Source organism: Lissotriton vulgaris, chromosome 9 (assembly GCF_964263255.1).
Source record: "Lissotriton vulgaris chromosome 9, aLisVul1.2, whole genome shotgun sequence".
Lineage (NCBI taxonomy): Eukaryota > Metazoa > Chordata > Amphibia > Caudata > Salamandridae > Lissotriton > Lissotriton vulgaris.
Window position 1 is genome coordinate 186,400,413 of NC_141697.1, and position 12,706 is coordinate 186,413,118.

At 42.3% G+C, this 12,706-nt stretch overlaps 1 protein-coding gene across 1 annotated transcript in view; it reads right to left on the reverse strand.

Moving 5' to 3' along the window:
• The window catches only part of MAP4K5 (mitogen-activated protein kinase kinase kinase kinase 5), a 577,489-nt gene that overhangs the window by 154,167 nt on the left and 410,616 nt on the right, over nucleotides 1–12,706 (reverse strand). The window contains exon 24 of the mRNA XM_086937299.1: nucleotides 461–569. Coding sequence (XP_086793425.1) covers nucleotides 461–569 — 109 coding nt within the window. The remainder of the gene's footprint in view (nucleotides 1–460; nucleotides 570–12,706) is intronic.

Sequence of the window (12,706 nt, forward strand, 5' to 3'; positions counted from 1 at the left end):
TGCATAGCTTGCTTGATTCTCTGAAGTGACTAGTCAAGACTTTCTTGTAAGGTGTTAGTTGTTGTATGTGTACAAAATAACAAGCATTTCGCCCTATAAATTACAGCCTTTGTGGCAAACTCTACAGAGCATTATCTATGTTACGGGAAAACAACTTGGGTGATGCTAAGGACACTGAAACCTTGTACGTCAGCTAATAGTAAGGTGTGTGAATTACTAGGAGGAAGGACGTCTACAGCCTCACTTTATACCGGACAGCAAATGTTTGAGAGGAAAAACAACCCCTAGAAAGATTCATAAACATTCTCAAAGTATTAAAATCATTCAGCCTAAAGTTTTTGTGTGTGAAGTGGGCTCCTTCAGCAGTCCCCAACCAGCTTTCCAAATTTGCTTGCCTGCAGAATTTTTTTTTTTTATAAAATAACATCAAACTTTAAAATGCAGTTTTTAATCAGCTTACCTTGGTAATATTCTGTCAGGGAACCTGTGGGCATGTCCAGCGAGGCCTGGTTTTTTAGCTTGTTCAAACAAACTATTAAGGTTGTGTGAATAAAGCTGAAATGTTTTTCCTATTTAACAAAACAAAACATACTAACATTAAAATTCCATGGTACTTTTGTTAGAATATGTTTAGGCGAGCTTCAGCATTTGTGCCACCACTTTGAAACATGATTCAAATATATCAAAGATTTGTATGAACTACTACAAAGTGCTGGATGCACACCTCAAAGCAGATGAAATTTTGAGCCTCTACACCTAAGCGACATTTACATTAATTACACAACAATGCTCAATGAGGTTAAAAGGAACTCCTAAAATCTGACCTCATAGAAAATAGGAAAGCTTTCTGATACATGGCAACATGAAAAGTGGCAAGGTTTCTATAAAACGTTGGATATCTGTTGCATGTTGGAAACTTGGGAGTTGTATATTCGGCCTTTTAAAGGGTTTCTTTGTTGTATATTCTTCAGCTGAGATTTGGCACCCGGATTTTGTCTACTACAAGGAAATAGAAACCCATCGGAATTTTCCATCGACAGACACATACAAACCTTATAAACATTTCAAAGAAAGATTTAAAATAATGAATGAAAAAAAGCTATTCCTCCAATATAAAACAGAACCTAAAAAATATATACATAAAATTAACACACACTCTTGAATATCCTGTCTACAGAATAGAAGCAAAAACGCATACACTCACTACTTGTAGCCTTCTTCTCTATGCTCCTTCTATATAATGCAATTGTTAATGAACTGAACCGTATATATTTGCCTATCAACCGCATCACTCTTCTTGATTCCACCTTCAATTTCACTAATAAAGGTTTTATCTATTTGCACTTAGTCATAATTATAACATTGGGATATTGGAAGCTCCACTGAAACCAATGAAGTGCTCTGGGCTTTAAATGGCTGGTAGAAGCCCGGAGCTCCATCGTTCCAATGTTTGTTCACAGTTGTTTCTGCGAACAAAGGCCTCACCAAGCCTGAGGGAATTTCAATCCGACCGATCTCTGTGAGGCCTTTGTTTTACAAATTAGAACATTCTGCCATGTAGGAGCGGAATGTTCTAATAGCCTTAGAGCCCTCCGAAGCAGGCTCTACCAGCCAATAAAAGGCACGCTTTCCTGTTAAAGGCCCTCAACCTTCGTGCTGGCCTTTAGCGCTAGAGAGAGCCTTTAATGGCCGGTAGACCCCACCATGTCAGATTCTAAGGCTATATTAAAAACCAACAAATAAAAAGAAAATGTAACTTGTATTCTATATGTTTGAAATTGCAATTGCCAGATTCTTCATTAGTAGACGCTCATTTTGCAGTAAAATGTCTAAGCTGTAACATCCCCAAAGGAAATTCAAAATATAAGTGTTCTGAGTAAGAAGGCACCAGCATATCAAAATAATTCACTAACATGGAGGTTTTCACATTTAAAAAAAAAGTCTAACCAAAAGAGCAGTCTAAAACTGAGTTACAAAGTAAACATATCTTGACTTCCCTGAATCTTCTTTTAATTAAAACAATTGTGATGCTTCTACTTACATTTGGGTCAGACACACAGAATATCAGTGCTCATCAAAATATTCCTCTACAAGCTTAATCTACGCTAGTGATGTAGCATATTCTGTTTTTAGGACATATGTCTATGTAGAACGATATCCTTTTGCCTATTAGACCAAACTGGGACCCACAATAATACAGGTTTAAGTGCAGCCTCTTCTGGACTGCCCAGCTATTCAAATACCAGCTTCAACCTTAACATTTTTGTGGGGACTAATTTATGTAATATAAAAATCACCTTCATAACGAAAGCTTTGCGCCTCCGATAGACAATTCAAATTTAAACCCAGATAACTGCCACATATGGGGCAGTTGCCTTTGTTTAGGCTCAATAAGCCTCAAATGAGAACAGAAAGTAGTTTAGTTGCACCTTGGAATAAACAGAAAACATGTTCAGAGCGTTACATAAAATAGGGTCATTTTCCATAACTAAATTTGAGATATGTCCAGATCATCAAAATAAGGGACTAATTCCAGTGGGGGTGTTAATTATACAAAATTGTATCTTGGGAATACATTTCTTACCTATAGTCAGGGTTTTGAATTTAACAGCATTCATTCCTAATGCCTTGACAGCATAGTACCTTTTAAACTGAAGTATGTTTATATAGATCATTTTCGTAGTGTACCAACAGCACTATATTGTCTGCTTATAAGAGGCAAGAGACCTTGACATTAACCACTGGAAAGTCCACTTCACTTCGTGCCATAAAATTACACAAGTCTTCTATAACAATATTTAACAAAAAGGGTGACAAAAGGCAACTTTGTCTCACAACCTTAAAATGATTCTTAACATCTCCTTGTAGACAGTATCGCACAGTTGCGTTATTGCCGAAGGTAGATAGTCTGTATTATGGCTTAAGAGGTATATATTTGAATTTGGCCACCCAGCAGCAGTTTTTTATCCACATTATTGAAAGCCGTCTTGAGACTGTGAAAGACCATAAAAGTGGCTCTTGCCTCTCAAATGACATATTCCATGATAAGACAATAGAGGCAAAATCCCTGCTCAACATTTTGCTTTGGACCCCTTCCTGACAGACATTTATTATTGCTTCTTTTTCCATCATTGTCTTAAACCTACTAACTAGAAATGTTCTATACATTTTTCCTACTCTGTCAAACAATGAAATTTGACAACAAGTTGGAGGAACCATTCCATTAAGATTCTTACATATGGGCACTATCAAGGCATGAAGGTAGAACAGTCCCCTATTTTTACAAACTTATACAAAAATGGAACAAGTAGGCCACACCAGATATCAGGCCTCAAGGAGAAGAAGTCTGCAGGGAGCCTACAGGACCAAGGGAAGGGACTTTTCTTTTTAACTTTATTTTCCATGTATGGACTTGACCCTTTTTTGGGCACTTTAGTTCTTGATTCACTTCCTCTAATTCAACAGATCGTATATTTGATTCACACTGGTACCCTTCCACGAATCAAGTCTCTCTTATCATAAATACATATTTTTGCTTGATCTCATTACTCAAAGAGGTTTGAAAGTTGTTGAAATGATGCATCTTAAGGTATAGAACATCTGAAGATGCATCTGCACCATTTGCTATATGCCTACAGAATTCAGGCCAGCTTTTCTTCAAGTTTTATTGTTGCAAATCCTCTTTATCACAAATGCTCTTTTGCAATCTGAATTATTATTATTTTTTTTTTAGTTCAACGATGTACACAGTCTTGCCCAACCCCAGACATTCTCTCTAGGCTGGTAATCGGATTTTAAGATTGCAGTTTCTTGATCGCACTTTATGGTGCCTGAGAGCTTCTGCGTTAAGCTCTATTTACAGGTACTTTGCACTTTTTGGTGTCTCTTTTGGGAAGAGGTTGGGAGAAAACTGTGCTTTTGGCTTCATGGTAGGGACGTGTTTGGAGCACCATTTTAGTGCTCTAGTGGCTTGGGTGCCTCTAGTTTCTTCCCTCCCATATAACAGATGCACAGCTGGCACTCAAATGCCGTGCCTAAGGCAAGCCTGTCTGCGCCAAGTCCATGTCCAGCACTAACCGTGTGCCCAATATGCCATTAATCAATGCATCAGTTACTCCAGGAAGATACTTCTGGCCTTGAATACCAATCTGTGCTGTCACCAGTAGGACTATGCCACCTCAGAAATGGGTAAGAATGTGTATTCCTGTAAATTGTGTGGGCTTGCCTTGTCTAATACGGTTATCTACGAACGAGTGCAGCCACTTCCAGAAGCAGGCAGGCTTTCACTGCCACCGAAACAGTGACATACTCAGTGCAAAGTTTTGGGGTTATAAGGGCTGCCTTACTAATTGCAGATCCTTAAGTAAACATTAATCTGCTATCTTTCTCTTCCTGGCTGACATTTTTTGGGACTTTTTTTCCTCACAGAAACTTGGCTGAAAGACAGCTCAAACCCTGACATGGCTTTTGCAAAGACAACTATCTATTGCATTGTGGTGGTAAACTGTGGCAGGAACAAGGCTGGCGGGGGAGTGGCTATTATCTTCAAAGATTCTTTTGAGGCATTTACTACTCGTCTAAGCCAATGTGGAAATATTGAGAGTTTAGTTTTAGTTTCAAACTCACCCTCAACAATCAGGCACCCTGGTTTTCCCCACTCCTTAGAACGGAGAAATGTTTGTGCAGCCAATTGGAGCGCAAATAGAGAAAAACGTATGACTACAATGTTAAGACCCTCTATTAAACAGCGCTTCTGATCTACCACAAAAATACTTGTATTGCCATGAAAGAATATTTTGTGCAACATATCAAAGTGGGAGTACATTCAGCAAAGGAAGTGGAAAGTTAATTCCTTTTTGTCACCTGATGGGACAAAACCCAAACTATGTGAAAAGCTATTGTCTTTTTGATGGGAAGGTTAAAAAAAAATGTCCCTACTTTCCCAAGTCTCTGTTGGAAGCCTTAGCTATTATCTCAACCGATGTGGAGAATATGGAAACCATACCGTGTGCTGCGCCCTCTTACAAGCCAAACTTTTATTAATTTGCCCCTATTCTATTTCTGAAGAACGCTCTGTAAATGAGCTATTAAAATGCAAGTCTGCGTCAGCAGACGATGTCTGTCTCCCACACATCTTCAAACTTATGACACAGCACTTTAGCCCTCCGCTTAAAGAAATATGGAATGCTTTGCTTCTATTGAGAATTTATTCTGTGTTGAAAACCAGCATGTCTTCTGGGTTGCTAAAACAAAGCAAAGTTTAATGACGACACAAGCTTGATGAGCCCATATCTATCCTTGGAGCTCCTGCTAAAATTCTGGAGAAATTGGCCAATCAACAACTGTACACTTTTGTGGAGGCCAATTCTATTCTCCATGATTCAGTCAGGTTTTAGTACGGAGACAGCTCTTTTGGAGGTGGAAGAGTTTGTCAGGGAGAATTTGCACAAGAGCACACCGGTTATGGTGTTGCTTCTTGATTTGTCGGCAGCATACAACCCGGTTTCTAATGCCATTTTGTTGAGAAGACTTGGCAATCTTGTCATTCTAGGCAAGGCTCTTTTATGGGTCAAATCTTTTCTTGGAGGGCAGATCCCAAACGGGTGTATTCACACCAGCATTTTATTCTCCCAAAGCACTGGCCCTTGGTGTTCCACAGGGTTCTGCTCTGAGCCCTCTTTTAATCTTTACCCTGCCCCTTTGCCGAATTTCATCAAATCTTGGGGTGCCAAGGTTGTGTCTTACGTGGACGACACACAATTGCTTTTCTCATTCCAAGATAACACAAAGGCAGCTTTTCACAATTTCAAAGAATGTCTTAGGGGTGTCACAGTTTGGATTGATGCAAACTGATTAAAATACAAGTCAGACAGAAGAGAAGCTTTGTTTTTTTAACCAAAATGCCCCCCCCACTGCCTTTCTTCTGGTGGCCTGATGAACTTAACACCCTCCTAATCCTACCACAGTGGTTACAAATGTGGGCATTATGTTTCATTTCAGCTATCCTTTGAGGCGTAAATCAAACAAATTTCATCTGTCTGTTTTATGAAGATTAAAAATGTAAAGACGTTTCTTGGTCTGGTCCCTGAAGAGATAAGGAAAACAGTAGTTCTTTCATTGGTTACATCCCGCCTGGACTACTCAAAAAGCCTCTACCATGGTCTCCATGCGTATTTGAAAAGCAGACCAGTTAATTCAGAATACAGCAAGATTAATCAGGAGAGTTCAGAGCCATCATCATATCTCTCCACATTTGTCGGGACACCTGCATTGTCTCCTGGTGGGACAACCTATCAATTTCAAAGCTCTGACATTAACTTTCAGAGCTTTTTATGGCAAGGCCCACATTACCTGCTGAATAGACTATCTCCATACACTCAAAAGAGGGCACTTAGATCCAACAATAGCCACTTCCTGCAGATCCCAAAACTCTAGAAGTCATTTTGTGGAAGCAGTTCCTTTACTGTGTGGATAGCAAACCTATGGAATAATCTTCCTATCAAACTATGGCAGGTTGAATCTGTGTCTACCTTTAAAATGCATCTCAAAACCTGGCTTTTGGGCTATGTTTAGTCCCCCGTTACTTCGGCAAGTCATACTGCCTACAAGAGCATTGGGAAATTTCTGTTGAAGCAGCTGTCGCTATATTAAGTGTCATTTGATTTCATTTCATTCTCACAGCCTCACTGCCATAATCTACCTTCCCTTTCAAACTAATTACAGCGCAGAGCTTGTGATTTGTTGAAAAGAAAGATTTAGTGCAACAAGTTCGAAGATTGCTATGTAGGATTATCCCCTAACTAATGTTTCTTCATGGTTACTAACCTGGCTTAGCTAGGATATTTGGATATTTAACTACCATTTTATTATTGTGCTACTTTATTCTCTATTTCGCTGAATATTCTAACTTCAGACCTACTTCATGGGTGTCAATCAACAAGCTACTTTTCTACAGTAATCCCTTACCTGGTGGAGACTAGCCGCAGATTCCTTACCTTAGAATTATCCCCAGGCATCAGACTGGATCCTGAAATTGTTCTTGAGCAGTACACCTGCATGCCAGTAGGTTGCGTTGTTTGGCTCTGTGTGGCATCGTCGGTGTTGTCTGTCTCAGCTTGCTAACGTCGGTTACTTTTCACAACTTTCCATGCCGAAGCGCATAGTCCCCTAGCACACTCATTAATATTGTGTTGAAAACTAGGGCCCAGAAAAGGGAAATCCCTGTCCCCAGAAATCTGTTCGAAGAGCATGGAGGATGTTATGTTATAGGAATTTTTATAGCGCAACAGCTGCCCCAGCAAAGGGGCGTCCCGGCGCTTTTGAACAGGCAGATAACACACAACGCCACACAAACTACGGGCAGGAGCAAGAAGGGAAAAAATGAAAAAACCTTAGGGAACAAATGAGTTTTAATGGCCCTCCTATATGCAAGCAGATTGTCAAGTGCACGGATATGGGACGGAAGCAAGTTCCAAACTTTGGCCGCCATAACCCGGAAGGACCGGCCTCCAGCTCTACACAACTTGAACCGAGGCACTACCACCAAATTTTGACAGGCAGATCTCAAGGAGCGAGAGGGAGCATAGGGAATGAGCAAATTCTCAAGAATCTGAGGGGAGGACAGCTTGAGGATCTTAAAAGAAAGACACAGTTTTAAAATCGATCCTCTGCGCCACAGGCAGCCAATGAAGAGACCGAATGGTTGCACTCGCAGAGCACAACCTCGGAAGCCCCACCAGTGCTCTGGCCGCAGCAATTTGGATGTGCTGCATCCGGGCGATTTCCGCCCGGTTCCCCCCCTAACAGGAGCGAACTGGCATAATCGAGCCGAGACAAAATGGTGGCCTGGACGACCAACTGCCTAGTAGAGGCGTCAAAGAACTTCAAATGGGTCTGAGTCCTCGAAGAATCCCGAAGCAAGTGGCTGCGACTTTTTTGGTATGAGCGCAGAAACTAAGGGCAGAGTCTAGCCAAACCCCTAAGTTTTTTACCTCCGATACCGGGGTAGGCGTAACACCTAACTCGGGGGGCCACCACTCATCACTCCACATGTCACAATGTTTGCCAACAACCAGTATCTCAGTCTTTTTAGCATTCAACTGAAGACAATTGGCTGTCATCCAGTCAGCCACCGCCAGGAGCCCTGCTCTGAACCTGGGGGCCTCAAGGTTTGACTTCCCACTCAGCACAACCGCCAGCTGCGCATCGTCAGCGTAGGAAACGATGGTCATGTCCCACTGTTTGGCAACCGCAGCCAACGGGTGAACATAAAGGTTGAAGAGTGTGGGACTTAAAGCCGACCCCTGAGGCACACCCAGTTCTAAAGGATAGGGTTTGGACTCAAAAGGCGGGGTGGCGACCCAGAATGAGCGGTAAGTCAAGAAAGACTGGAACCATTTTAGTGCCAGGCCACAGACACCAGCTTATGGCATTTCAGCCGCCGTCGGCCCAACTTGCTTGAATCCTGATGGTGCAGTGAGCAAGGGACTCATGTCTGAGTATACCCTGCCACACCTATAGTGGCCAAAAACGATTCAGAAAAGGGGGTGGTGATGAACAGAGTGTCTGAATTAAGCAGACCACTCTTACACAGTCCAAAGATCAGGGCTTGATCCATCACCGTTTTTTAGCTCACTGCACCATCCCAGTTCAGAACCTGGCTACATGCAAATTAGTCTGTCCCTGGCCCAGTGCATCATGGGAACAGGGCAGACCAGACTACCAAGCCAATCCTTCACTGGAAAGGAGACAAGCTTCCGGGGACCGGTTTCTGGCATTTCAGCCGTCGTCTGCCCGGCTTGCTTGAATCCTGATGGTGCAGTGAGCAAGGGACTCATGTCTGAGTATACCCTGCCACACCTATAGTGGCCAAAAACAATTCAGAAAAGGGGGTGGTGATGAACAGAGTGTCTGAATTAAGCAGACCACTCTTACCCAGTCCAAAGATCAGTGCTTGATCCATCACCGTTTTTTAGCTCACTGCACCATCCCAGTTCAGAACCTGGCTACATGCAAATTAGTCTGTCCCTGGCCCAGTGCATCATGGGAACAGGGCAGACCAGACTACCAAGCCAATTCTTCACTGGAAAGGAGACAAGCTTCTGGGGACCGGTTTCTGGCATTTCAGCCGTCGTCTGCCCGGCTTGCTTGAATCCTGATGGTGCAGTGAGCAAGGGACTCATGTCTGAGTATACCCTGCCACACCTATAGTGGCCAAAAACGATTCAGAAAAGGGGGTGGTGATGAACAGAGTGTCTGAATTAAGCAGACCACTCTTACCCAGTCCAAAGATCAGGGCTTGATCCATCACCGTATTTTAGCTCACTGCACCATCCCAGCTCAGAACCTGGCTACATGCAAATTAGTCTGTCCCTGACCCAGTGCATCATGGGAACAGGGCAGACCAGACTACCAAGCCAATTCTTCACTGGAAAGGAGACAAGCTTCCGGGGACCGGTTTCTGGCATTTCAGCCGTCGTCGACCCGGCTTGCTTGAATCCTGATGGTGCAGTGAGCAAGGGACTCATGTCGGAGTATACCCTGCCACACCTATAGTGGCCAAAAACGGTTCTGAGCTGGTATGGTGCAGTGAGCTAAAAAACCGTGTTGGATCTAGCCCTGATCTCTTGACTGGGTGAGAGTATTCTGCTTAATTCAGAAACTCTGTCCATCCCCACCCCTTGTTGTTAAGTATGACCAGAATCTAGCACGGCCCGCAGGTGTTCCGTCATTGCGAGAAGGGCAGTATCAGTGCTGTGGCCGGCACGAAAACCGTTCTGTGAAGGGTCTAGAATGTTTGCCCTTTGGAGATGCTCAGACAGGAGGACATTGACATGGGCCTCCGCTACTTTCGCAGCCCAAGGAAGGAGTGAGATCGGGCGGTAGTTTTCCAACCCAAGAGGATCTAGTATAGGCTTCTTAAGAATAGGAGTGACCACCGCCTGCTTCCATTTAATCGGGACTGAACCAGAGGAGAGAAAGGTTGATTAAATGACGCACAGAGGGAAGACCGAGGGTGGATAATTCTCTGAATTGCGCCGGTCTGAGGGGATCAGCCGGAGATCCAGATTTCACCTTGATGACTAGCCTGTCAAACACCTCCGCTGACATAACAGGGAGGGAGGCAAAGGTCTCAGGAGTGTTGGCACTAAGCCTAGGAGTCTCACTGGGAGAAGGAGTATTGGTAAAAGAACGATAAATCGTCTGAACCTTCTCTAAGAAAAAAGCTGCAAGGTCTTCACAGTGAGACACCGAGCAGATTTCCGCTGCGGGAGCTCTTTTAGCAGTCAGATGTTTAAGAACCTTAAAGACCAGCTTGGCGGGGTTAGGACTGCTCTTAAACTCTTGAGCGTAATATGCTGCACGGGCCCTGCATACAGCTCTATGGAAACTTTTAACCCTAGAGAGATCGTGTTTTTTTCCCTGCCTCATACGACTTACGCCAGTGCCTTTCAGCTTGTTTACAGGCTTTCTTTAAAAGCAGAAGAGAATCGTCGTACCATGGACTAGGTTCCAAAGAACGGACTCTGCTCCAGGAGGCAGGAATTAAAGTATCAAGGGCCCCAGTGATCCAATCACAGAAGAGATCATACCCAGCTTCGACATCGGTGAACTGACCCGGCGGGTTATGCTCGAACAGACGATTAAAGTCCTCTAGCTTAATTTTTTTCCAGGGACGCTTTAGGACAACTCTATCTAAAGGTTTAAAAGGCAAATCCTTGATCGTAATATAGAGTTTCACCAGGAAGTGGTCGGACCATGCCACTGGGCTTGGCTGCAGCACCTTTACCTTGGTCAAATTCGTAAAGATAGGATCTAATATGTGTCCGCCCACATGCGTGGGGTAAGAGACCAGCTGGTGGAACTGAAGTGCCTCCAGATCTGCAAGAGTATTGCTAATGATAAAATTCTGGCAGAGATCAAAGTGAAGATTGAGGTCTCCAATAACACAGAAATTCGCAGAGCCCATTGCAAGCGAGCCGACTATTTCAGGAAGAGAGCTTCTAAATGCAGTGTCATTGCCAGGAGGGCGATAGATCAGCAGTCCAGCCAATGTAAAGTGGTGGCTGATTGTTATGCGGAAATACACACTTTCACAGCCAGCCACATTCTGGACCTTCCAAGTACACGGGTAACAAGACTTAACAATCGCGGCGATCCCCCCCCCCTCTAGACTTACGATTGTGGGTATGAATAGAATAATCAGGAGGCAGAGCAAGATTAACTATCGCCGTATCATCGTCCTGTAACCAAGTCTCCGTCATAAAGAAAATGTCCGGGGACTCATCCGTAATAAGATCATAGATCTCCGAATGGTGCTTGGGTAATGACAACAAAAATTCCCTTTTCATAAGTTTTTGAAGAGGAAAAACTCCCTCTGAGGGATTTTCTACCGGCAGGTTAAGGATGGACCATATGGTGTATTCACGGTTGCTTAGAGAATAACAAATTTACATGCGTAACATTATTTAACACAAAATTTGTCTAAGGTTATTCAAATCCCAAACTTTAAGGACTCCAAACAAAATTACTGTACATTCGTTGCCTAAATAGGAATATGCACAATCACAGGAGAAATTTCATAAAAAATGTCTTTATTTGGTGATTTCACCGACCAGTTAATTAAAAACAAGATACATTCACATTTATTTCTCACAAACATTAAAATCTTAAAAAGGGCTGAAAAAGTGTTGACACGGCGTTTCGGTGATGTCAGTTGTCACCTTCTTCAGGACAATATTTCACATGTTAAAATCACTATATTAAAAAAATACAAAGGGTACAGTTATTTCCATTCTCTTAAGTGATCACAGTTATTCTACAACTATTAACACACTTAATGGTACGGTAACTCCTGTGTCAGTATACATTGACCAATACTCGTATATTTAAAACCTTGTGCATATTCTTCATGGTCTCTACTCGTTTTTATTTAGCCTATATCTATAAACAATAGTATGTTTGGCACAGTAAATATTTACTGGTCTCTTGACATACGTAAACAGACATTTGTCAATCTCGCAACCTTCTATGGTCTCACCTTACTCTGATATCCCTCTTAGAACCGTGTGGGCAATCTGCGGTCCTGTGTTTTAAATTTAAGAAAAATGAACTGTCTTTGCTTGACAGTGCCGGGCACCTCTTTCTAATATGATGAGAAATGGTATGATTAATAAAAAAGTAGTTGGGTAATCCCGCAAGGCAGGAGGTTTGAGTTTAAAACAACCTTAGAGCCCCACCACAGCCATCAATTGAAAGAGGTGCCCGGCACTGTCAAGCAAAGACAGTTCATTGTTTATAGATATAGGCTAAATAAAAACGAGTAGAGACCATGAAGAATATGCACAAGGTTTTAAATATACGAGTATTGGTCAATGTATACTGACACAGGAGTTACCGTACCATTAAGTGTGTTAATAGTTGTAGAATAACTGTGATCACTTAAGAGAATGGAAATAACTGTACCCTTTGTATTTTTTTTAATATAGTGATTTTAACATGTGAAATATTGTCCTGAAGAAGGTGACAACTGACATCACCGTAACGCCGCGTCGACACTTTTTCAGCCCTTTTTAAGATTTTAATGTTTGTGAGAAATAAATGTGAATGTATCTTGTTTTTAATTAACTGGTCGGTGAAATCACCAAATAAAGACATTTTTTATGAAATTTCTCCTGTGATTGTGCATATTCCTATTTAGGCAACG